The sequence below is a fragment of the Aspergillus chevalieri genome, chromosome 2, assembly GCF_016861735.1.
Source record: "Aspergillus chevalieri M1 DNA, chromosome 2, nearly complete sequence".
In the NCBI taxonomy this organism is placed as follows: Eukaryota; Fungi; Ascomycota; class Eurotiomycetes; order Eurotiales; family Aspergillaceae; genus Aspergillus; species Aspergillus chevalieri.
The window spans coordinates 2,965,134-2,989,181 of NC_057363.1; the positions used below are offsets into that span (position 1 = coordinate 2,965,134).

A 24,048-nucleotide genomic window follows, 5' to 3' on the forward strand; every position below is an offset into this window, starting at 1 on the left:
ATCCGAAAGGTACCGTGGACTGGACCATGGTTGGCGTCCGTTAGTGTGTACTTGTATTCTGTACCTGGTACCTGTAATCGTATCTGTATATACTCTGTATATCATGTTCATGTCTTCATTTCATGGATAAACATACAAGGACTACTCTGCAGACGAACTGTACAAGCAGACCCATTCATAAAATTCTGTATAATCGTAATACTGGTCATTACCAGCGATGCCACTAGAACTGCGCTAGAAACAACCGAGGCCCAGTGGAAACCGTTAGGAAATCTTCCAGAAGACTTTCCGCTTCCGCGAGCTTCCTAAGCGTCTCTTATTCCCCATAGTCCAGCTCCCCAAGTGATAGCTTCATATTCCTAGTCGGGAATGAACTCCAGACCCAATAATATGGCTGATTAAGGTGGATAAATCCACTGCGGTTCGACTTCGGATTCCAGAAATCCTCATTATTCATTGGTATTCGTGGAATGCGCTCATACATAGTGGTACGATACGGTACGATATGGTAATACCCGTAAAGTACACCACATACCGAATAAAACCAGCTGCATCTCCAGAGTTCGGCTCGATGCATTAGTCTGAACATCACAAATACTTGGGACACTGTACTCTGTACTTTTCATGCACCCATATAGAACAAGATCAATGTGAGACAGAACAAAAACTGTCTTGACTACCTTGCAGGACTAGCAGGGGATTGATTGATTGACAGCGCTTGGACGCTGATTACCGTGGAGCTATTTGCCACCACGCGACATTCCCATCGGACTAACTATCAGGGGATACTGAGTTAAAAAAAAAAAATAGCGCCCGGGATAATCCTGCACTTGTACCCGGTACCTGTACTTTGTATGCAGGTACTTGTATCCTAGATCATATTCTAGACGCCTGAGTTTGGATTACTAGCATTGCAGCCCAAACACATGCCCCTCCTGATTCATACCTGTCATTCTATAATATCTTATAATATGGAGTTCCTTGTGATCTATCTTCTGTCAATAAATTGAAAGACAGATAAGCCGCGGAAGCAACCCAATACTCCGTGGCATCTAGTGCAGGAACTGGATCATTCTGGAAGTCGATCATTCCATTCCCGGGGTATAAGCACCGTCGATATAACCTGCCCCTGTTACGGGGCGGAGTACGGAGATATAAGGTACTTTTGTTATAGCACATGATGCTATTATTTCTGACAGCGAGCACTATGAATCAGCTCCAGTAACTCCATACGGAGTACTACTTGGGTCGCCCGGAGTACCTCCCGGGCCAATAGATCTGCGAATCGCGTTTCCATGACATTGGGCTATTCTGATCAGCTAGATTTGTGCTTCTAGAATACGGTGTATGGGTACTCGGAGAAACCAGGCCATAGCCTATTGTATTGAGATAGAAATAATGAATAACCTTCACGGTACACGTTGAATAGGAATCACCGCTCCATCTACTCAATTCTACTTTATCATAACAGACTGTCAAACTGAGTTTGCTCATTGCCTTTACCTGTTGAAGAGGTCTGAGCCAGTTATCGAGTCGAGTCTATCGCGCTCTACAAGTACATTGGTGGTCATGTTGGATACGGAGTGTATCCTCTGCCAATTCCGCGCCAATTATCATTCGTCTCGCATCTCAATCTACGCACCCCGTATATTACTCAACTGATTGCCAACCATCCAATGAAGTATCGATTCCATTGCATTCCACGACGGAGAACATCAGCTATTGAAAGCAACTGGGCCCGCGGAATCCGACCCGGGCCATAGTGCTCAACGATTGGTTCCTTCTGGAAGTCGATCATATCCTTCTAGTCCGTGCAGGCTGTCTCACTATCCATATAGTCGGTACGGAGTATACTTGTATTCTGCATGCTAGCGACGCATGAATCGGGTAGCATCCACTCCGCCCTCGGCCCGGTGTGGATGGGTGATCCACCGAATCGAATCGCCGGATCGGTTTGCAGAACTGACTCAAATCTAGATTCTTGTCTAAAGTACTATTTTGTATTCTGTACTTTGTACGAATGAGTGCGGTGTACAGAGTACGGATCATGCAATTTCCACTTGTATAGAATACCACTTCATTTCTGCCGCCAGGATACCCCCAACCATGCACTTCGAATGTCGATATCACGCGAATAACTGCTGTGTGGCGAGTAGGATGCTGTGCTATGTTCTACAGTCATGTATCACTACACCTGCAACATCCCTTGCCTGTTTGGGTATAATTGCATTCCACGGGAATCAACCCGGCTGCAGAAACAGGGTATTAAACTCCGGCGTGGATCGGTATGGATAGAGCCATATGTGTTTTGTATGGTTTCATTCATTCCTTCATTTGCTGGGAGGTTTCCTTTTTTTTTTTTCTTTTTTTCCAGTTGTGGTTGTTTCTTGGCTACCTTGATAGCAAGTCCTGGAATGCGGTATACGCAATTGCATCTGCCGGGCAACTTGACAGCGAAGTAAAGGAGGATTCGCTTTGGCCTCTGGTAGTTATGTAGGCATGCGCTGGCTTGTCCCTTGATCCTTGATAAGTGTATACAAAGTCACATGTCCATCACGTGCTGTGCTGTCGCAACCAGCATCTATCTTCACTTCTTCCATCAACTTACATGCAACGGCGACGATTGGCTGAACTTCAATGTCCAACTCATCATCTAATGCTTATGCCTCAAGCGTTGTCTTCTAGGCATTAACAATGCACATCGATAAGCGAACTGATCTCAACAGGTTATCAGAAATTCCAATAGTGTCATCAAATTCAAAATCCAAAAGAAATTCCATAACGGACGTTTCAATGCCTTCGCAACAGATGCATCTTCCGAAGAACACAATCGGTCTCGGGTATCGGTCCTGAGCGTAGATCCCCGTGGGGGAAATCCGCGGGGTAGAAAAGGCTTGTATATTACAATCCGGAGTGCACCTTGACTATGAAGCTGCAACGATATGACAAAGAATTTCGACATTATGCAATTGGAAATATCGTGGGAGGACATTTACTCTCGACCTTTGCAGTTTGACCGTCAATGGCTACTCCCAGGTGGAATATGTTCTTTGCTGGTACTATCCTATTTGATATATATGCGAATCCTCCACCCGTTAGCAAGATACCCGGGCCCGCTGCTTGCGTCTCTTACATATGGATGGAAGGCATATTATGTGTATAAGCTGTTCTTCCATGAAAAACTCATCGAGCTTCATCAACAATATGGACCAGTTGTGCGGGTAGGCCCGAATCATCTTCACATATGGGATGGCAATGCTATTGCCCCTATCTACAAAGGAGGTCGCTCGATGGGCAAATCTGAGTTTTATGACGCGTTTACGGCTTTCAATCCAAATATCTTTGGGACTACGAATGACGATGTGAGTTGTCGTAGAGTTTTTATCATGGTCGATATATAGTGACCGCAGATAGATCCACTCCCTCCGTCGACGACAGCTTTCTCACGGATTCTCCCAAGCTTCTGTTGTGAACCTGGAGCCTCTGATTGAAAATGAGATGAAGTTCCTGCAGAGTAGGTTACACACTTTTGCACAGACCGGAGAGATATTCGACCTGAAACTGCTACTTTCGCTCTACGTCTTTGATATCCTGGGCTCAGTAGCATTCGGCAAGCCGTTTGGAGCTCAACAGAGAGGATATGAGGAGGTATTGCCCGCAATAAATGATCATCTACTCCTGGCTGGTATCGTGGGAGAGCTACCTTTGCAGAATATTACCAAGACAATCAGCAGATGGTCACCAATCCCATGGATGAGACGATTAATGAAGAACCGGGATGCTCTTAAGAAAATCTGTGCGGAATGCGTCAAATACAAAATAAATAATCCGACTGAAAGACAAGATCTCTTGAAGAATTTGGTTGAGGCCGTGGATCCCGATACTGGGTCAACCTTGACAGAACAGGAGATCAACTCAGAAGCCTTTGCAGTTCTGTAAGTGATTAGCTGTCTATATATTTCACGAGTATGCTAATAGAATAAGCGTGGCCGGATCGCACTCGACTTCAGGAACTCTGACTCTCCTTTTCTGGCATCTTCTCCAGAATCCGGATACACTGGCTGCCGTGGTAGACGAAGTCGAGTCTACTCTACCTCCTCTCGCCAACGATCAAATAGCCTATCCCATCCAAGGCCTTGAATCGTCGTTGAGTTATCTGATGGCCTGCGTTCGAGAGAACTTCCGGATAAACCCCGTGTTCACTATGCCCTTATGGCGTCGCGTCGGCCGTCCCGGTGGTCTCGAAATAGGAAAATACCATATTCCATACGGAGTATGTCTCCCATCCTACTACCAACAATAACCGTCTAACAGCTCCAGACAAACATCTGCATCTCCAACTACGTCCTCCACCACAACCCCGCCATCTGGGGCAATGACCATAACAAATTCAATCCATCCCGCTGGCTCGACGAGAAACGAAGCAAAGAACTATCCCGCTACCTAATACCCTTCAGCATCGGCCATCGCATGTGCATCGGCCGCAACCTCGCTATGACAAATATCCTCAAGACCGTCACGACTCTGCTCCGGGAATTCGATATCAAACCGGTAACAAAGCGGCAAACGGTAAGAGTGCACAGTCCTGGGATTGGGGAGATGGATGGGGAATTTTTGTGTACGGTTTTGGTACGGGAGGGATAGTTTGTTTTCGTCGCGATTCTTTGTTTCTATTCAGAATGCGGGTGTTGGCACTTCGTATTGATTCAGCTATTGGTTCATTAACTTGGAATTAATCAAACCGATTCAGTCGTACCTGATCCGCGAAATCCCGCGTCTCACTAAAATTCCCATGGTATATCACATGGAGAATATACAGCTTCGTACTTTGGCCATTCCTGTAAGTAAGACACCGTGATTATATGATTCATCACATGATATACCAACAGATTTGATACATACAATCTACCATCATTACTAGTCGTTTCTGCTAATCATTTAGGATTTCGGGTAGCAAAAAGAAATAACTGATGGATCAATGATTTTCATGAGTTTGGATCCCGGAGTGCTCCGGTAAACGCAGCCTGTAATATGCATCTCGTACATATTCACGATCGACCCGGTGCTTGCGTTTATCAATCACAAGTATTGTTCAATATATTGATCTGACATACGGGGTGGGGAGTGTGAACCGGAAGGAAGCGGACGGGAACTGCGTGGGATTTCCCATCTCTTTTCTTTTACTCCCCTTTGATAAGTTGCTTTTGCTTATGTGCCTGTCAGCTGTCAATGTCGTCGCTTACATCCTTGTTTTGCAGCCCGCTGTCCTGGAAGAATACGAGCTGAGGATGAACTAACTACCAGGGTGGAGAAGTACGTAATCATATTGGCACTCAAACACGGCGAAATGATATTCCAACAGATAACCCTAGCCCTATTTACCTTGCTGAACAAGTAGTAAAGCCGAAAAACCAGCAACCACCTACCCAGTGCCCTCATCATCATTCTTATCCTCCTCAACATAATCCTCATTCCCATCTTCATCCTCACGATCAACCTCCTCGTCAATTTCAAACTCACTCTGACTGCTTGGATGGTACGTGCATCCATCACTCGAAACATCGACGTCAACAAGCCTCTGCGTAAAGAATGGATGATCACTTCGAAGCTGCCAGCCCTGACATACATATCCCATGGGTGTATGCGTGATATTTTGTCCCTGGCGGCGGAGGGAGAGCCACTCGCCAAGGAAGGCGAAGGTGTTTTTGGTGGTGGTTTGGGGGGGCGTCTTCGTAGTCGCTGTCGTCTTCTTCCAAGAAAGCCCCATTGTTTTGTGCTTCGAAGCGTAGACTTTCTTTTATGTGGTGATACTCCGAGAATTCAAGATAAAGTCATCCGCCCAGGATTCCGAGCTCAAATGGCAGCCATGAGGGCTGTTCCCAGTCCTCTGGGAACCTGGGGGTTGCGTAGAAGTCGAGGAGGTCGAAATGCTGCATCTTTCTGGTGACAGGTGCAGCGTATACGAGGAGGTGCACGAGCGGAATATCGGTTTCCCGGAGAAGGGGGATTAATAATTTTCGGCTTCTTCTGGGATGATGACTAGTGCTGTGTCGGATACTGCACTCCAGGTGATCCAGTTTACCGATTGCTGGCATATCGTCAGCTTTTGGATCTGATAAATAGAGTAAAAGGGTGCTTACAGTAAAGTCATCAAATACGCCTGCGTTAGTTGTCTTCACCGTTCTCATTAACTCATGCGAGATATACGTATGGCGCAGCAGTGAAGAGGTCCGGATTCTGTATTTCTGTCCCAAATGCGTCACGTCAAACGCTGTAGACGCCCTCGTGTATCTGCTATTCCCATTTAGCAAGCCGGTGATGACAAATTCACGTATAACCTGGTGCAAGCCTGGAAATTTAAAGGTTGGAAGACGACAAGGTCGCTGAATTTCTCTCCTCTTCGATCTCGAAAGCAACCTCCCGCTCTTGCTCAGCTTCTTCAAGAGCCGAACTGCGGATCGAGCTGGTGGAATGCTACGATTGCTCTTGCCGGTGCTGAAGGTTTCGCTCGAAGCTGTAGAGCTCGCCAGAGAGAGCCATAGAACTGGTGTCCACCGCAGAGGGCTTTTCCGGTGCGTACAGCTCTTCCAACCCTTGTCGTTCTGGCTGCTGTAATGACTGCCATGTATGCATCTCGGTGCTTTATCTGGGACAGAAACTGGTTCCAAGTCGTGCCGCCTGCGTACGCCGGCAGAGGTCCCTGCCTTGTGAGAAGTTAAGAGGTTGCAGTTCCTAGTTATTAGTGCATGTTTGATCCAACAGCCAAATAACAACATGAGAGGAATTGGGTTTATCCAATGCACTTTTCTTGCAGACATCCAAAATGCTCTGATGGACTTCCGGGGGCGCGATGAATGCTATGGATTGCGTTGTTTCTAGCTGACGCATCCGCATGGCAGCTGTTATACATTAGTACTTCTCCTTTTCCATACTGAGATGGCTCAAATGGCGTCCCTGAACAGTGTGGCCCTTAGTCTGGTTCAAACCTAACGTCAGTGCGCCCCTAGCCTGAACTGGTAGCTTCAAATCCGTGCCTCGAGTATGGGCCTCGTCCAAATAAACCAAGCAATTATCCAAATTCTCAGCAAAGGGTGTGGCAATCAGTGGAATAGTCTTGCCAGCCCGGTACTGGGCCCGAACCTTGTTATCAGATCCAAAATAAACAGCTCCCTGGGTCTCAGTAACCCGGTCCAGCCATGCTTTTACCAAGGATCGATTATCCATCTCCAAAACGAAAATGCCGGCGTCGACCTAGAACGCGCATGTTATTCGTTAAGATGACCTAGTAGCTCGAACTCTGAGAAACGTCCCCCGCATTCATTGGCCGCTAAGATGTAACCACGGTTTCTCTTCTGGAGGAGATATATCAATACCTTTGCATTGGTATACGCATAGGCCTGGCAAGTCGTGCTGCTTGATCGTCATCGAAATTCTCTGTATCCTCAAAGCATCTAGCGGCAAAACAGCAGTCCTGTGGATTAGCAAAGATTGTGATGCGCTTCTTAGCCCGGTTGCTTCTGCCGTGGAGATACTGTTGAATAGCTTGAAGGTGCCGCATATCCTCAAGACGTGATAGTAGCAAAACATCGAGCATCTCAGGTTCGAAATATGGGTAATACTCCAGCAGCAACGGATACACGACAGCGGCGCATTTGTCCGTGTGTACCCATTGTTCAAATACATTGAGAATGAAGGTACCCATCTGCTCCAGTTTTCCTCTATAGGCATTGCCCACAGCCTCTAAGTAACCACGTATCTGGGTAGAAGTGTCTTTGCAACGTTGAGAACAGTCATCCTGGGTGCAAGGGACCTCACGAGCCGCAGATTCAATGGACATCTCCGATTTCTCCAGTGAAAATAAAGCGAAGTCAGTGAGCCGAAAATTTCGGTAGTGGTCTTACTAGAATTGGGACCAAGAGCAACTGGATCAACAACCAAGAGTCTCGATCTCTAATGATGAGTTTGATTAAGGACTTCTTGAAGGTAAGAGCCGCTATTAGGAAGAGTCAACTGAAGCTCACTGTCCTGAGCACGAAGTGGGAGGGAAGGGACTTTGCGTCGATAATCTGCTTTGAATGCGTTCCACTGGGCTTCAATTGCGGATATGCTAGCTTCGATTGCGCCCCAGTAGAGAGAACCCATGTCTTCAGAGAGGCCGTTATAGACAGAAACAGCAGAGGTACTTGCAGCTGCCTTCTGGTTCTCCAGCTTGGCTAGTCAACGACACAGCTTGGCTCTGAGGACATTGCACAGCTCAACGCTCAGGTTGCTGATGGAGTCCCTCAGCGACTGCGCGAGAACGCCACACATTAAGAACTTGTAATGCGATTGCCCTTTCTCCGCCCACTTCCAGGCAAAGCAAGCGTTGTACCGAAACATGCAGTATAAGCCAGAACGGACTTCGTCGCCATGAGAGTTCCGACTTATCCCAGGTGACATCATCCTTGATGCGCTTTCGAAGGAGAGGAGGGTATACGCGGCTGCCGTTGGCTTTTATCAGGCTCATGAGGAAGTGTGTTATGAGCGCAGGGTCAACTGTATCGCGAGCTTCAGAAATTTTACGCCAGCCTTGGATGTTTTGGCCGCAAGTTCGTCCAGCGGCTCAAGATTTGCCTTCTCAAGGAATGATACCAAGCTATCCTGGAAGACAGACTTTTCAAATTTGGAACGAAAAGATACGGCGACGCTGGGAAAGTCCCACTGCAAGGCGCCCTGGGATGCCAGAGTTTCCTCAGCAGTGGGTGATGCCTCAAAGGCCTCGAAGATAACTTCCTGAATACACTCTGTTAGGACAAGATCGAACACTATGTCTATCTTCACTTAGCGAAACGAATAAGGAGACCAGCATTTTGCTCCGCGATGCGAAGTATAACAGCATGCTGAGAATCCAGATCGTGGAAGACATTCGTCAGCGCCACTTTATTCACATATCTTTTCTCATCCACAGGTCCGCAACTCTGCAGTGTATTCACGATATTGTGCCATATGGGAAGGTCGTCTTCTCCACAGGATCCTATCGTCTTGATCGCACACAGGAGACGCGACAGCAGCTCCCTTTCAATATCTTCAACCTTGCAGTCCTGCTCACCAGAGAGCTTTGGGGGCAGGACGACATGATTGAAGGTCAGTTCTAGAGTACGGTCAATCGTCATGACGAAGCCCTGTTATTATATGTGTTGGGATAAATGAAATCCAATTCAAACGTATGGATGCTTGAGGCGGTTTGGGCGGTTCGTATTCACTTCTTTCAGGTCTTGAAACATTTTGGACAATGGACAGGCACCAGCTCAGTCATTCATGCTGTAGGCTTCAATCACTTTGGCAGATTCTAATTTAGCAGTGATGATAACATTGTGAGTAGGGATTGAACAAGCGTAGAGATTTACGGAGCTCTGGCATGACCAGAAGATCTGAATTTGGCTTGACCAACTGCTATACTTGAGATTTTAATAAGTCGTATTATCTTCCCTAACATGCATAATGTATTAACATATTCGAAGCTTAGAATCATTATTTCTTTGTCAAAACGCAATTGTACGCCATATCAAACTGTTTACGATTAGAAACACCATCTTGTTGAAGGCAACGCAAAGGCGAAGGAACATACCTGTTCATTTGTCTGGCAAATCAGCACTTTTCGTCCAATGCCAGACTCCTTTGAGATATCCAGCACTGCTTGATCATCCTTCGGCCCCTGATCATTCTTAGACTCATCAATAGCAAACCCCAAACTTCGACTTTTCTCAACAAGCGTCTTCCGCAACAACGCGCTCTTCTCACCAATTCCACCTGCGAAGACCAATCCGTCGACCTGACCGTCAAGCTTGACGAAATAGCTTCCAATAAAACCTAGCATGCGGTCCACGATGATGTCGAAGGCTAGTCTGTGTTCGTGGGAGGGTGGGTTCTCGACTGCGATTTTGGAGAAGTCGGTTGTGCCTGTGAGGGCTTTCCAGCCGGATTGTTTGTTGAGGATGTCTTCGGCCTGTTAAAATTTGGTTAATTGCAATGTTTCGTTTAGGGAGTCTTAAAGTGGTCACGCACCATGCTAATGTGCATCTCTTTCGTGCTGGCGGGACTTAATTTGCCTGCTTCGTTGGTATAGTGGAACACGAGTCTGAGTTCGAGTGTTAGACCTCGCTTCCATACTATTACTCGGTCTGGGAAACTCACGATGGATCAATCGAGCCACTTCGCGTCGCGCCTGGTAACCCAGCTAACGGGGTGAGCCCCATACTAGAAGACTGTGTCAACAATGATCGCGATCTTGGTTCACGTCGTGGATTTTGCCTTACGATGTATCAACAGATTTCCCCTCCTTGATAGCGCAGATCGAAGCACCGCTTCCAATATGCATCACAATCAGATTAGTCTTCTCTTGCGGCTTGTCCAAGAACTCAGAAACGGAGCGGAGAATGAACGAATAACTGATTCCGTGGAATCCATATTTGCGGAGTCCATGCGACTTGGCCACTTCCTGGTTAATCGGGTATGTTCTCACGTGTTCCGGGAGCGATTGATGGAATGCGCTGTCGAAAAAGGTGATGCTCTTGGCATTGGGGTAATCTTCTCGACATGTTCGGACGATTTCAAGGGCGGAGAAGTTGTGCCTATATTGTCAGAAAGAACTCGTGTTGTATTTCAATGTCGCACTTACAATGGCGCCAAATCCTCGATTCCTCTCAAGGTGTGATAAGTCTCGTCGTTAATCTCCACGGCCTCCGGATAATCCCCTCCATGCACAACCCGGTGGCAGATATACGAGAGGTCGTCACTACCAGCGACTTCTGAAAGCTCCGGATCTGAGAAGCATCGTTTCAGCAGGAACTTGAACGCATCCTGCGGCGTGCTCAGCTTGTCCTTCAGCTCCTCCTTGTGCGTCTGATCGCCTTTGGTATATTTGAGAGTCGGCGGGGGCGCTGTAATTCCGGAGATTTGCGCATTTGCGAGTTCCCGTGGTGGGAGCTCGAATGTATAAAAGGTGATTTTGATAGACGATGAACCGGCGTTGACAGAGAGTATTGATTTCGGCATTTTGAGAGGATGAATTGTCGCGTTCACACAGCGAAACGGAGCAAGTGATATTCAGTTTACATTAAAAAGACGAACAAGAACTACCGAGATCCGATTTGACTAATAATGAGTGGACTTGGTCGCGAGGTTGACCTGTTTTGTATGTATGACATCACAGCCCCCATTCATTGTGACGTTAGCGGACATTGGAACGCCCGGAAGTATTTCAACTGAATCACTTCGCTAATAATAGTTTTTGATGTAGCTATATATTCACAATTGATCGTCAGTTCCTTCTTCTTCCGTCCTTCTATCAATTGATCAACCATCGGAGCCACTATCACAATGCCGGGCGAGAACATCGATAGACCTAACCCGCAACCCCTGCCATCGCATATCCCGGATTCAGTCAATGAGCTACAGGTCAGGCTCCAGAATACATATCTAGATCAGTCGGCATGTGATTCTTTGTATAAGTTCCGGAGGGCAGCGGCTTATATCGCTGCAGGTGCGCTGTCACAACCGATGTGTAGGACATGGAGCAGATACTGACAGGCATGACCAGCGATGATCTTCCTCCAGGATAACACGCTTTTGAAGCGGAACATAAAACATGAAGACATCAAGCCTAGACTACTGGGTAAGTAATTGACACTCAGTAGGAGAGGACTGCGCTAACCCGATCAGGCCACTGGGGAACATGTCCCGGGCTGATCCTCGTTTATTCCCATCTGAACTATCTGATTAAGCAACTTGATCTTGACATGCTTTACGTTGTCGGCCCCGGACACGGTGCACCGGGTATCCTGTCCTGTCTCTGGTTAGAAGGCTCTTTGGGCCGGTTCTATCCACACTACTCGAGAGATAAGGACGGTCTGCATAACCTTATCTCGACCTTCAGTACGACTGCTGGGTTACCAAGGTAAGCTAGCATGGCAGATCTGACAGAGGCTTGGACTGAAATCTGTAGTCACATCAACGCGGAAACACCCGGCGCCATCCACGAAGGAGGTGAGCTGGGATACGCCTTGTCTGTCTCCTTCGGTGCAGCCATGGATAATCCCAACCTCATCGTCACCTGTGTCGTCGGTGATGGCGAAGCAGAAACTGGACCAACGGCCACGTTAGTTTACCGCAATTACATGTTTGAGCACCGCTAACTGATTACAGTTCATGGCACGGAATTAAGTACATCGACCCCGCAGAATCAGGAGCCGTCCTCCCCATTCTGCATCTAAACGGCTTCAAAATTAGCGAGCGCACCATTTTCGGCTGCATGGACGACAAAGAAATAACAGCTCTCTTCACCGGATACGGATACCAGGTACGCATTGTAGAGAAATTGGACGACATTGACACAGATCTTCACTGCTCCATGCGCTGGGCGATCGAGGAGATCCGTAAGATCCAGAATGCTGCACGCTCGGGACAGCCGATTATGAAGCCCAGATGGCCGATTGTCATCTTGCGGACGCCAAAGGGCTGGTCGGGGCCTAAGGAGCTGCATGGAAAGTTTATCGAGGGGTCGTTCCATTCGCATCAGGTGCCTCTGCCCAACGCTCGTAAAGATAAGGATGAGCTCAATGCTCTGCAAGTCTGGCTCCAGAACTACAAGCCCGAGGAGCTCTTTACGGAGAAAGGCGATGTCATTGACGAAATCAAATCCGTCATTCCAACCAGCGACTCGAAGAAGCTGGGGCAGCGTTTCGAAGCCTACAAGGGTTATGTGGCTCCAGACCTCCCAGACTGGAGACAGTTCGGTGTGCAGAAAGGCACGCAGGAGAGTGCCATGAAGATGATCGGAAAACTCATTGACAAGGTGTTTGTTCAAAACCCTCACAGCGTCCGGCTTTTTTCACCAGACGAACTGGAAAGCAACAAATTGGATGCTGCTTTGGCACATTCGGACCGGAATTTCCAATGGGATGAGTTCTCAAACGCTAAGGGTGGTCGGGTTATTGAAGTTCTGAGTGAGCATATGTGTCAGGGTTTCATGCAGGGTTATACTTTGACTGGACGCATTGGTATTTTCCCTTCATATGAGAGTTTTCTTGGTATTGTTCATACGATGATGGTGCAATACGCCAAGTTCATGAAAATGGTATGTATGCTCTTCTTTCCCCGTCTCCTTGAGGATAAAAGGTGACTAACGAGCAATAGGCCCAGGAGACGAAATGGCACCAAGGTGTCGCTAGCATCAACTACATTGAAACCAGTACCTGGACCCGACAGGAACACAATGGGTTCTCCCACCAGAACCCCTCTTTCATCGGCGCGGTGCTCAAATTGAAACCCATTGCTGCCCGTGTATACCTGCCGCCCGACGCTAACACCTTCCTGTCGACGCTTCACCATTGCCTGAAATCGAAAAACTACGTCAACCTTATGGTTGGTGCGAAGCAGCCAACTCCCGTGTACTTGACACCAGAAGAAGCCGAAAACCATTGTCGTGCTGGTGCATCGATCTGGAAGTTCTGCAGTACGGACAGCGGTCTTCGTCCAGATGTTGTACTTGTAGGAATCGGTGTCGAAGTGATGTTCGAGGTGATCTACGCAGCAGCGATCCTCCGCAAGAGAATTCCCGAGCTGCGCGTTCGGGTTATCAACGTAACAGACCTGCTGATTTTGGACAACGAAGGCGCTCACCCACACGCTCTTTCCAATGAGGCATTCGAGAACATGTTCACTGAAGACAAAAACATCCACTTCAACTACCACGGCTACCCATCAGAGCTGAAGGGACTCCTCTTCGGACGGCCGCACCTGGACCGGGCAACTATCGACGGATACATGGAGGAGGGGAGCACCACGACACCGTTTGACATGATGCTTGCGAACCATGTCTCCAGATTCCATGTAGCCAAGGCTGCTCTTCAAGGCGCTGCGAGGTGGAATGAACATGTTCAACTTATGCAGCATGAACTGGTCACTCAGTTGGATCAGGAGATCACTGACACTAAGAAGTATATTCTTGCAAACCGGCAAGGTAAGATATTCTTCTCTTATTCGAACGAATATAAAGTTGACAAGCATGTGCAGATCCCGAGGAAATGTATGACATGCCGTCTTTCGATTAGACAGGAACTGGTTCGACATGTAGTTTTAGCATACATTCTATAATAATAAAATTGCTTGGATCTTAAGCCATTTCGGAAATGGAGGGGAGCCAGTCCTATATCGGGTGCTATTTCGAGGTATCAATGGCCATTTCTCCCATATATCGAGAATCTTCGGTACCTAGGCCAAGTGTTAGTACGGGTTGCGTATCCGAAGAAAGGTGGAAATACCCTAGTTTACACAGAACTCTCCTCAGACCGTGCTCAATCTTCTTTGCCATGATATATTCCTTCTGTCCACTTTCAATGTCTTCCTCAAGGGCGATTGTACTGGTGGTGGCACACACTTTCCCTGGATTCCCAGGCCCGAGCATCCCAACTGGTGCCAGTATATCGACTGCGAAACGATTGATACTGGGACTGTCTTTAAGTCTATTGCGGGGGCTGCGGTCTTTTGGGTGAATACAAGGGAGGATGGTACTGGGTTCTCTGAGACGTTGCATGCTGGGCTTCCAGAAAAGGATGTTTTAGTTACGCAGCAAGGATTTCAATTGCTACAATTAGGGGTGTACCACTTAGCAAGTCGTAAATTTTCAATGAACATTCTTAGAGATATCGCGTCCTCGATTCCAAAAGGCTCGACTCAGTAGTCATGCTTCAGCTATGGGATTATGCCGCAGCAGTCATAGCTGGCTAATTCAATTCCACGAGGAAGACCACCAGGGTCCTCCGTGCGGGCATGTGCGTGCGTGTCAACAACCGGGCCCAATCCAGTCCCCCATAATTGCCAACATCCACCTGCAAGACGTCGAGGCTATCAAATAATCAACCACAACCACAGCGCAGAGTACCGTCACGGCCCAATAAAACATGTAACGGCCTATCTCGATCACTCTACCAACCTGGTTGATGCACAGCTGAGCTGGCCTCTATCACAAACCTGCATCCTGCATACATCTGCACCCAGGTGATCGAGATCAGCATGGGCAGATCGAGAAAAGCTGAATCTCGTCGATTTGTCGTTTACGTTTGAGATGGAGCTGTCGCCTGCAGGATTACATTTCTACAGACATTCGTACACAAATGGCGCCGTGTGTATGCATCTGAGATTCAGCTCTCCTTCAGCTGAAATGTATCATCGTGTTCTGTGCTGGAATGGTGGCGGAAAGAAGATGCTGGATACTGCCCGATACCATGCCGCACTGTCAGGGGGGTAGGGGGAGAGGGAGAGGGGGCGAAGCTAATGCAGACAGAAGAGGCTGTTGAGCTGAAAGAGGATGAGCCAATGGTTTGAATAGAGAGCTCATGTATATATGCCTCGCTTCTCGATTACCTTGAGGACAAAGCACCACCACCAATCTCCATCCATTCTACTGCCATGTCTTCGTGGAAACGTTCTGTCGGGGCTGCTCTCCTGCTCAGCTTTTACCTGACCGAATCGGCCTATGCCAGAAGCTGTGACGGGAGACAGGGACGACAGCTCAAGCCCAACCCGTCTGTCATTAGCGGCACCCCGTCTCGTCCTCAAGGTCAGTCAAATTAGCCTTTCTAAAACACGTATTTTTAAGAACTTCTCCTGATATCCAACATAGACGACGCTAGCGTCATTCTGGCGAGTGACGGGAGCTATTATACCTTCTAGTGCTGCATGCACGAATCGGCCGGTTCAACTTTTTTTGAATAGCGTCCAGACGACCGGCTATGATGACTGTATTCAGGCGTGCGCAAATACCGACAAGTGTCAGGCGTATGTGCTGTATTTTGTGATTCTTCAGGAGTGTCGCGGCTGACGAATATTAAGCTTCCGATATGTTTATGCGGATTACAATGGTGAAACTCAAGGTACTTGGCGGATGTATTCGGACGGCGGTTTCTCAGCGACTAAATGCGGAAACACGCTGTGCGACTGGGCGTACCTTACCGACCCTCCGGTTGTCGATGTCAAGCAGGATGTACGCCTCGCGTGTTCGATTGCCTGCCATGACGCCGATGGCCAGTTGTATAGTGCCAAGAACGAACAGGTAACGATCCCGTTGCTATGAAAACGAGGCCACAGCAATTACTGACACTTCTCAGGCATTCCATATGGATTGCCAGAAGCGCCACAGCACGGCCTGGTTCCACAGAACATCCCAGGACTCCCTAAAGGACTGCATCAACTCTTAAGTCTCCTACGTCGGATGCCAGAGCGTTGACTTCCATTAGCGCACCCGCCAATGCTACCTGGGTAAGCACCAAGCCGAACCCACCGACTCTTCTACTGGCTGGGCAAGCGCCCACTCACTGGGCTGCTCGGGTGCTTGCGACGAGGACTCCTGCACTTCCTGCGCTTCCAACAACGGAGCATCTTCTGAATCTGGAGCCAGTACTCCTCCGACTCAGGATCAGGGTCAGGGTCAGGGTCAGTCCGGTGGCGCCACCCTCCTCTGTTCCAGCCAACCCACCACCCCCACCCCCGCCGGCAGAGGCTAAATGCATAGATGACAACAACAGCGTCGTCAAAATTGATGGCACAAAGTATAGCATCCGGTGCAAGTTGCAAATCCGGAACAAGAAAATCGTCTGTAGTGGACCTGCGGCTACTTTAACGGATTGCTTGAAAATGTGCAACAACAACAACAACGATTGCAAGTCTGTAGACTTCTGTGACCCGAATGGAAGCAAGACTTGCTATCTGCTTGACTCCCCGGATGCGCCTGCCTATAAATCTGGCACAAACTTGGCTGCGTGTGTAGCGTAGATGGCTTCAATGAGCTTCATCAGTGCGGGTTATGAAAGTGATTCGAGCTTTTTTTATCCTAGTAAGGGAGTTGAGCTGGGCAATGCTAATTTCTTTCCTCTGAATTGACCGTGAACGGTCTCCTGTTGAGCATTTGTTTCTCTTGGCATTGAAAATATGACTCCGAATGAACTTACTTTTGTCAAGTATTCCGTGCATCGAATTGGTAGAATTAGTAGACAACGTAAATGGAGGCCGAATTTAGTTTCTTAGAAAATCCATTGACGGTAAACAAAATCTTCTAAATCACGTAGCCAAGCGAAGATCACTCGCAAACAGTTGGTCTAGGCTTCCTTATGTCTTGGTCTTTGTCTTTCAGCCTTGCGGCCCGATTGACTGCGCACTTCATCAGCTCTTGTATGTCTTACTTGAAAGAGTCTCGCATGCTTAGCTCATAAACGAAGCCTGGCTTTGTTAGCATGGCTGAAGCAACAAAATAGCCGGCTCAAAAGAAGCGAGTTAGGGAGTAGAATGAGTTCATTTTCCGCGAGGTCTGCGGTGATATATCTCATGAAAGACAGAGACAGAGGCAAAACAGCTGCTTCTTTACCAGAATCTGAGCCTTATAACACATGCATTGACGTCCACAGAAAGTTATCACATCATATGTAGCCATGAGCATATATATGCCAGGATGGTGAAATCCCCGAACGCACATCCGGCAGTGGCATCACATTAAAACCAACGCCAATACAGTACACATGGCAATCCAATAACGCATTCAGCCTTGTGACTCAAAAACAGGAACAGTTTCACGTGGTCTTGAAACACCCACTCCTGCTGATGCGCGATGGACACGATTTTGGGGCATCAATCCCTGCTAACTCTGTAACCATAAGTACCAGCCAAGCTGCCGCTCATTGAGATCGCTCATTGAGTGATGAATTAGGTGAGACTTGTATGAATGAATTCCGAATCCTCTGAGGCGGTATGCCATATTTCTGTGTTGGTCGGGCATCGTGATATCGGAATGACCGGATGAGCCACAGCCAAGACGGGAGATTTCAGATTTCGGATTGCTGGAGGAATAGACACTCCGACCCAGATCTATCAATTGCCATCCATGGTCGATATTAACCAAGAAACTATGCTCGGAGGGTATCATTGTAGAAAATCCCGAACGTCAAGACGGATATGCTTGAGAGAAGACCGAAAGAACGCCAGACGCTAAACCGCATTGGGCGGAGTTTGCGAGGGGCCGAAACAGCGGATATAGATGCCGAAACGAGCCAATCAGAATGCCGGATTTGGCGCAATTTTCGAGGCTGAAATTTGTTGTTTATAAGAATGGGTTTCTCGTTTTTGGACCCCGAATCACGGTTTTCCTTGTTTTATTGATGGCTGAGCCCCGTTGGGTCACTGGTGACTGCATTTAGTTTCTGCCTTGTGGAGGTTTCAATGTCTCGGGCGTTATAATAGCCGTTTAGCCTTCTCCCCATACTCTTTTTCACTCTTTTGTATACTACTAGGGACTACTCGCGTCACTGAATAGCGTCACTATGTCCGATCAAGCCCTAACGCCGCAGCAGCAAATGGTGCAACAGCTCCGGATTGGCTGCCATGGATATATTGATGGGTTCAACACGTCCTACGGATACGTTCCGTCCCTGGCGGCGGGGATCGTGTTTCTGGTGCTCTTTGGCCTTTCGATGATTGCACACACCGTGCAATGTGTATGGAAGAAGACCTGGTGGACGATGGTGTTTACCGTGGGTTGTATGAGTATGTATCTCCCTTTCCTTTTGTCTGTCTAGAGTCATGCTAATGAGCATAGCGGAGGTCATCGGCTGGGCTGGCCGCACATGGTCAAACCAATGTCCCTACAACTCCGACGCTTTCCTAATGCAAATCTCAACCTTGATTATTGGTAAGCAGTCATCCAATCCCTATCGTCTTCAGGAAAAAGCTGACAAGCGTAGCACCCACCTTCTTCACAGCCGGCATCTACGTCCTCCTCGGCTCCTTCATCAAGCTCCTCGGCCGCGAGTCCTCCGTCCTCTCCCCCAGCCTGTACCTCTGGATCTTCTGCACCTGCGACGTCATCTCACTCGTCGTCCAAGCCATCGGCGGCGGCATGGCCTCTGCCGAAGCAGACAAGATCAACGGCAACACAGACCCGGGAACTTACACAATGGTCGCAGGTATCGTGTTCCAATTAGCCTCGATAACCGTGTTTGTGATCTGCGCTGCGGATTTTGTGCGCCGGACGATTAGAAAGAGGCTTTTACAGAGGGTTAACGGGTCGATTGTGCCGCTTTTCGCGGCCATGATTTTCTCGGTGCTTTGTGTGTATGTGCGGAGTATTTATCGAACGATTGAGCTGGCGCAGGGGTGGGATGGGTATTTAATTACGACACAGAGGTATTTTATTGCGTTGGACGGGGCGATGATGGTCGCTGCGGTTGCGGTGTTTAATGTTTTTCATCCGGGGTGGTTGTTGCCCAAGGTTGCGGATGGGAGTGATTCGCAGAAGAAGATGCGTTCTGAGGATGGGGGTGAGGGAATTGAAATGCAGTGATCTCTTTTATTGTTTGCGACTTTCATGTCGTCTCTTTTTCTTATACCAATCATCGCTTCAGCAGTACATATAGTATAGAATAATAGAGGATGTCGATCCACTTCATTCAGTCTGTATATTTTCTGTCGCAGTAATAGTACATCTTAAGAGATACGCGAATGATACACCTATGAAGTCAACTAATAAAACAACATGCAAGGAATAAAAGATATTGACTCAGCTTCAGAAACAGTGAAAGGCCCCCAGAGCATTTCTTATAAAAAGGAAAGACGGTTTTCATTTGAAAACCAGACCCCTATACACCATCAACAGCTTCAATCCACCCAAACGTCAGCCCCACGGCCAAAGTCGCAATGGCCCAGACGGCTCCCCAAGCAGTCGCGCCCTCGACATTGGCACCCTTAATCGTTCCCACGAGCTGAACGACCGTACTCGCAACAGTGACTGTCGCCAAAGTAATCGTCCGCTGGATAAGCACACGCGCCTTAGTGGGCAATGCTCCCCACGTCTTGCGATAAAACGCACAAGCAAGGTACTCTCCTTGTTGCGACCGCGATTTCTCAGAACCAGGGTCAGAGACACTCGTTGCACCGGCTGAGCTCACAAAGAGGAAGTCCTTAGCCGCCCAGCCAGCGGGAAGAAGACTGAAGAACAGCACTGGCAAACCGGCAGGACCGGCATGTGTCAAGCTGATGTCCGGAATGTTTTCGAAGTGCACCACGAGTTGAGCCGGAAGCCAGGTCACGTAGCTGACGTATAGCGTAACGGTGAAAATGGAAGTCGCGGCGATTGTGGTATAGATCGCCGTAGGACGGTCTTGGAGAATGTTGCGGTTGGATACTGCGCTCGACGGGGCGCGGGCAAGATCGTGAACAGAAGCTGAACGGCGGAAGAAGGCAAATGGGATGGTGTTCGAGAATAGAGTGATAGCATAAGCGACTAGAATGGTCGTAGGACGGATCTTGTAGAAAGAGGAAAGGAGAGTGTAAGTAGGGAGGTGGGTGAGAAAAATGAAAGACAGCACATCGCGTCCTTAATTACGAATCAGTTTTATTCTTTCATAAAATTCAACTTGCAGGGAAGATACCATCATATCCAAGCAACCAAGCTAAACCAACCTCGACAGCCCTCCACGCCAACAGACTACCAATTTCCCACGGCGAGTCCAAAGGCTTGCTCACAATCCGGAGTTCGTCCAGGTGAATTCCAGACGTAAGAAGAAAGAGTCCGGAGCTGAGAGCCAAGCTGCTCAACACGACCAAAATAAACCTGATCGGCGAAGAAATTCGTGACTTCCTAGTCTGTGACTCCTTCGTAGGTCGCGTGCCCCCTGCCGAGGTAGATTCGGTACTTTTCTTGTGAGACGGCATGTTGAAGACTCGTATGAACCTCGCAGGGTTGTGCTTTTTGGTTAAGAAGATAAATTGGGCATTCAGGAGGAAAGACCGAAGTTGGGAAATGGAAAGTGGGAGAACGCAGAGCTGAAGCTGTTGGGCGGAAAACGTCAGAAAGCTGCATGCGGGCGGTGAGCATGTGATGATGTCACGCTGGTGTATAAGTTTTAAAAAAACAAATGCATTCAATGGTATACAAAACAAATGTCAATATGTACATGAATAAATGTAAGCAGAAACAAACCGGTCTACCACCAAGTACTGTACATCTAGTCGGAATCATCTTCGTCCTTTTCCCGCTCCATAACGGAGAACTCGACTGTGCCATTTTCACGGCCCTTGTGATCTAGCATGGCAATCTTGTACTTGCCCTGGTCCCAGAGGTCCTTGATGGTGAGTTCACGAGTACGTCCCAGGCTCTCGATGTCACCTATACGGTCCAAGGTGCCCTCAAGGTGCTTGTCGAATTTGTCCCATGAGCAGATTTCACGGATCGCATGCTGCATGGGCACGGAGTCGGCGCGGACCATGGCGCGCGAATCAATGTGGAAGAGGTTATCATGGTCATAGCTTTGGATAAAATCGGCTCGTGTCATGATCTCCCGGGCCTCATGCAGTGGGATCTCTGGAAGAATGTGGCCGATTTGTGGGTCATACCTCTTATCCATCTCCTTTTCCTTGTCCACGAGTGCCTTGGCTAAAACCATTGCAGCGGAAGCGTGTTTCTGCTCGTCCATAACATCGTCATCCATTTCCGTTCCGAGAATCCAGCACTTGTTGAGGAACCATGATTTTTCAGCTTCGCAAATGTCATTGCACAGCTTTATCATATCCTCGGCTTTGGCAACTCTGTTCAAGTAAGACAATCGACCGCCCACCTTATCATAGATGGTCTCGAGTAATTCATAAGGCGAATCCTCGCCAAAGTATTGTCTGCGGTAATTCCTCAAAGCTGCCATCGCCTTATCCTTGGGTAGGTCGGAGACAGGGATGACTTCCATCCGTGCTGCGTAGCGCTTTAAGCGCTCATACACCCAGTAATCGTCGCTATTGAACACTATTTGCTCATGTCAGAAAGCCGCATTCGAACAACCATGTTAAACGTTTACCTGTCGTAACCAAGCCACTGGCGGCCCACTGTTCCGCCCGTTGCTGAATCATTTCAAGGAGATCCTGACCATCATGGTCATCTCTCACTAGGTGTGTACTATTAACAACCATGACAAGTGGCGGATTCCCTTGGCGTCTCCTGGAGACCGCCACTTTCTCGAGCTTATTGAAAGCGCCTGCGCTTCTTCAGCTACATGCTATAATATCTCGTATGATGGAGGGGAGATGCGTACGCTCAATATCCAGCAATGGAGTTGTATCACGTGGCCCACGAATGCTGAACAAACTGCCAATGTAACTGCAAGTTCAAGTTCCGGTCAGTCTCTAACGCTGCTCCTGATGTGATCATATACCAGGGGGCAGCATACTCTTCGTGATATTCAAAGTCCAATGCCTTTCCCAGTCTGACCCGGAAAATCTCCAGGTCACCGTGAGCCTCAAACATGGCGACACCATCTCCGTTGATCTTGCGCATAGACTCGAGGATCATAGACGTCTTTCCGGTTCCCTTCTCGCCGATGATCAGATAATAGTGGCCCCCGGCCTGACCGGAGATGATCTTGTCCATTTTTGTCTGCTCATCACGGACAACCCAGTGCTCTTCGTGGTTATACTGATGTTTTCCAAACTCCACACCAGCAACCTCAAGCGCCGGATCACCCGGTTTAAAGGCATTGTCGATCTTTTCCAAGACCAGATGCTTGTAGTATCTATGGTATGAATACCCAGCCGCGCTATTTTCCGGTCAGTTTATGCATCTTGTATCTAATGAATCTGGCACATACCCTAGAATTGCAATGGAAGCAGCGGCGGTAGCGGCAGCTTCAAACATTTTCCAGAGGGTTTGTTTTAACCCGAATTCGGGATGTTCACCATCAGCACCAAAGTCCCCGACATCCTGTGGAGGACTTGGCTGAGGCGGCTGGGCCTGGGTTTGTAGACGTCTGAGAATATGAGAAGACGGACTGGTTCTAGTCACCCTGAGCGGCCTGGAAAGTCCCAGGCGGGTGTAGAGAGGTCGTTGAAGGTTGCGAGTCAACATTTTTCATGCGCTCATCAAGATTCTGAAAGGTCGAAAATAATAGTAGTATACTCTGTAGTAATTTGAAGTCACAATTAGGCAAGGAAATAGAAAAGGAGTGTCAAGAAGTATGAAAGAATCAAGCGGTGACACGTTTTCCCAGCAATGCAATCTCACTGCCCAAAACACGTGGAACGAAAGAAAATCCGCGTGGGATGAATGAAAGAATAATAAGGAAAGTAAGGAATGACAGACAAAAGGAATTGAGGACAGGCCCAGTCGAAGGACGTTGAGAAGACGGGAGAGTCGAAGCTCCGTGTTGACGCCACATATCCCCCCGGACAGACCAAACAGTGTGGCTTGCCCACACCGCCTCACCGGTTGCACTCATAACAATGTGTTTGTATCCCGCTCGGCATGTACTACTGTACGGTTACTACTGTATGCAATGCTTCGAGTTCGTACTTAATATCGTCAAGATCGGAGATCTGACATTGTTGACTCCACTCAATCCTGGCGCCTACCTGTTGCTGCATCTAATCCCTGCGGAAAATATATTTCAACGGCGTCGGTGATCTTCGGCAGCTTGGCTGGAGCCCCGCGATGCACTAGCCAGTTCAGGCGTCATTATGCCATTTTGCAAGTATTCTTTCCACATAGTTATGCCGTTGGGTTTATAAGCTGTTCTCACAAATATGTTGTGGCCGGCATAGACGTTGGGGCATTGAGGGTTTCTATACCGGTAATGACAGGTTCGGAACAGCGCTACTTCCCCGGCTAAGCGATATAATCTACCTTGTGGCTAGCCATTAATGAGAGAGTATTTCCATTCCAAACAGAGCCATCTGAAAAACAGTCGGGTGATTGCAATTGCTGTTTCTCTGTGGAGTGCACGTGCCACATATCATCCCACATTCGATGTACAGTATGCCTTGTGCCGTATCCTGATATGCCTTAGATTAAACAGTCATGACAATAATAGTATTCTCAGCAAAAAGACAAAGCGACAGCAGTCTCGTATCAGTCTACCTTGTAATATAGAAATGCCAATGCCACGTCACGTGCCATTCCCCTCTGGCCCGAGCTGTTCCGAGGGTCTGCCGCAAATCCGAAATTTTCGCTCCGCCCCGGACTAGCAGAGTTGAGTGTGTGCCAAT

At 48.2% G+C, this 24,048-nt stretch overlaps 10 protein-coding genes across 10 annotated transcripts; 4 read left to right on the forward strand and 6 right to left on the reverse strand.

Moving 5' to 3' along the window:
• Positions 1-3,077: 3,077 nt before the first annotated feature.
• ACHE_21046S (uncharacterized protein) lies at positions 3,078-4,644 on the forward strand (the record flags this gene model as incomplete). The annotated part of the gene is made up of 4 exons (XM_043285416.1): positions 3,078-3,362; positions 3,415-3,935; positions 3,985-4,273; positions 4,321-4,644. The coding sequence occupies 4 exons, from the start codon at positions 3,078-3,080 to the stop codon at positions 4,642-4,644; spliced, it is 1,419 nt and encodes a 472-aa protein (XP_043134110.1).
• A 778-nt stretch (positions 4,645-5,422) lies between these two features.
• ACHE_21047A (uncharacterized protein) lies at positions 5,423-5,767 on the reverse strand (the record flags this gene model as incomplete). Its single annotated transcript, XM_043285417.1, has 1 exon — positions 5,423-5,767. One exon carries the CDS (start codon positions 5,765-5,767, stop codon positions 5,423-5,425), a length of 345 nt encoding a protein of 114 aa, XP_043134111.1.
• Positions 5,768-6,474: 707 nt separating this feature from the next.
• ACHE_21048A (uncharacterized protein) lies at positions 6,475-6,633 on the reverse strand (the record flags this gene model as incomplete). The annotated part of the gene is made up of 1 exon (XM_043285418.1): positions 6,475-6,633. One exon carries the CDS (start codon positions 6,631-6,633, stop codon positions 6,475-6,477), a length of 159 nt encoding a protein of 52 aa, XP_043134112.1.
• Positions 6,634-8,517: 1,884 nt separating this feature from the next.
• On the reverse strand, positions 8,518-9,152 carry ACHE_21049A (uncharacterized protein; the record flags this gene model as incomplete). Its single annotated transcript, XM_043285420.1, has 2 exons — positions 8,518-8,783; positions 8,843-9,152. The coding sequence occupies 2 exons, from the start codon at positions 9,150-9,152 to the stop codon at positions 8,518-8,520; spliced, it is 576 nt and encodes a 191-aa protein (XP_043134113.1).
• A 358-nt stretch (positions 9,153-9,510) lies between these two features.
• ACHE_21050A (putative acetate kinase) lies at positions 9,511-11,034 on the reverse strand (the record flags this gene model as incomplete). Its single annotated transcript, XM_043285421.1, has 6 exons — positions 9,511-9,549; positions 9,608-9,985; positions 10,045-10,117; positions 10,174-10,236; positions 10,296-10,610; positions 10,658-11,034. The coding sequence occupies 6 exons, from the start codon at positions 11,032-11,034 to the stop codon at positions 9,511-9,513; spliced, it is 1,245 nt and encodes a 414-aa protein (XP_043134114.1).
• A 324-nt stretch (positions 11,035-11,358) lies between these two features.
• ACHE_21051S (putative phosphoketolase) lies at positions 11,359-14,090 on the forward strand (the record flags this gene model as incomplete). The annotated part of the gene is made up of 7 exons (XM_043285422.1): positions 11,359-11,521; positions 11,579-11,653; positions 11,701-11,935; positions 11,984-12,136; positions 12,184-13,114; positions 13,174-13,999; positions 14,053-14,090. 7 exons carry the CDS (start codon positions 11,359-11,361, stop codon positions 14,088-14,090), a joined length of 2,421 nt encoding a protein of 806 aa, XP_043134115.1.
• A 1,832-nt stretch (positions 14,091-15,922) lies between these two features.
• Positions 15,923-16,235, forward strand: ACHE_21052S (uncharacterized protein; the record flags this gene model as incomplete). The annotated part of the gene is made up of 2 exons (XM_043285423.1): positions 15,923-16,090; positions 16,146-16,235. 2 exons carry the CDS (start codon positions 15,923-15,925, stop codon positions 16,233-16,235), a joined length of 258 nt encoding a protein of 85 aa, XP_043134116.1.
• A 2,112-nt stretch (positions 16,236-18,347) lies between these two features.
• Positions 18,348-19,366, forward strand: ACHE_21053S (RTA1 domain-containing protein; the record flags this gene model as incomplete). The annotated part of the gene is made up of 3 exons (XM_043285424.1): positions 18,348-18,570; positions 18,623-18,715; positions 18,768-19,366. The coding sequence occupies 3 exons, from the start codon at positions 18,348-18,350 to the stop codon at positions 19,364-19,366; spliced, it is 915 nt and encodes a 304-aa protein (XP_043134117.1).
• Positions 19,367-19,661: 295 nt separating this feature from the next.
• ACHE_21054A (uncharacterized protein) lies at positions 19,662-20,736 on the reverse strand (the record flags this gene model as incomplete). Its single annotated transcript, XM_043285425.1, has 2 exons — positions 19,662-20,398; positions 20,454-20,736. The coding sequence occupies 2 exons, from the start codon at positions 20,734-20,736 to the stop codon at positions 19,662-19,664; spliced, it is 1,020 nt and encodes a 339-aa protein (XP_043134118.1).
• A 293-nt stretch (positions 20,737-21,029) lies between these two features.
• Positions 21,030-22,912, reverse strand: ACHE_21055A (ATP-binding protein; the record flags this gene model as incomplete). Its single annotated transcript, XM_043285426.1, has 5 exons — positions 21,030-21,817; positions 21,870-22,046; positions 22,104-22,168; positions 22,239-22,604; positions 22,656-22,912. The coding sequence occupies 5 exons, from the start codon at positions 22,910-22,912 to the stop codon at positions 21,030-21,032; spliced, it is 1,653 nt and encodes a 550-aa protein (XP_043134119.1).
• Between the last annotated feature and the right edge of the window lie 1,136 nt (positions 22,913-24,048).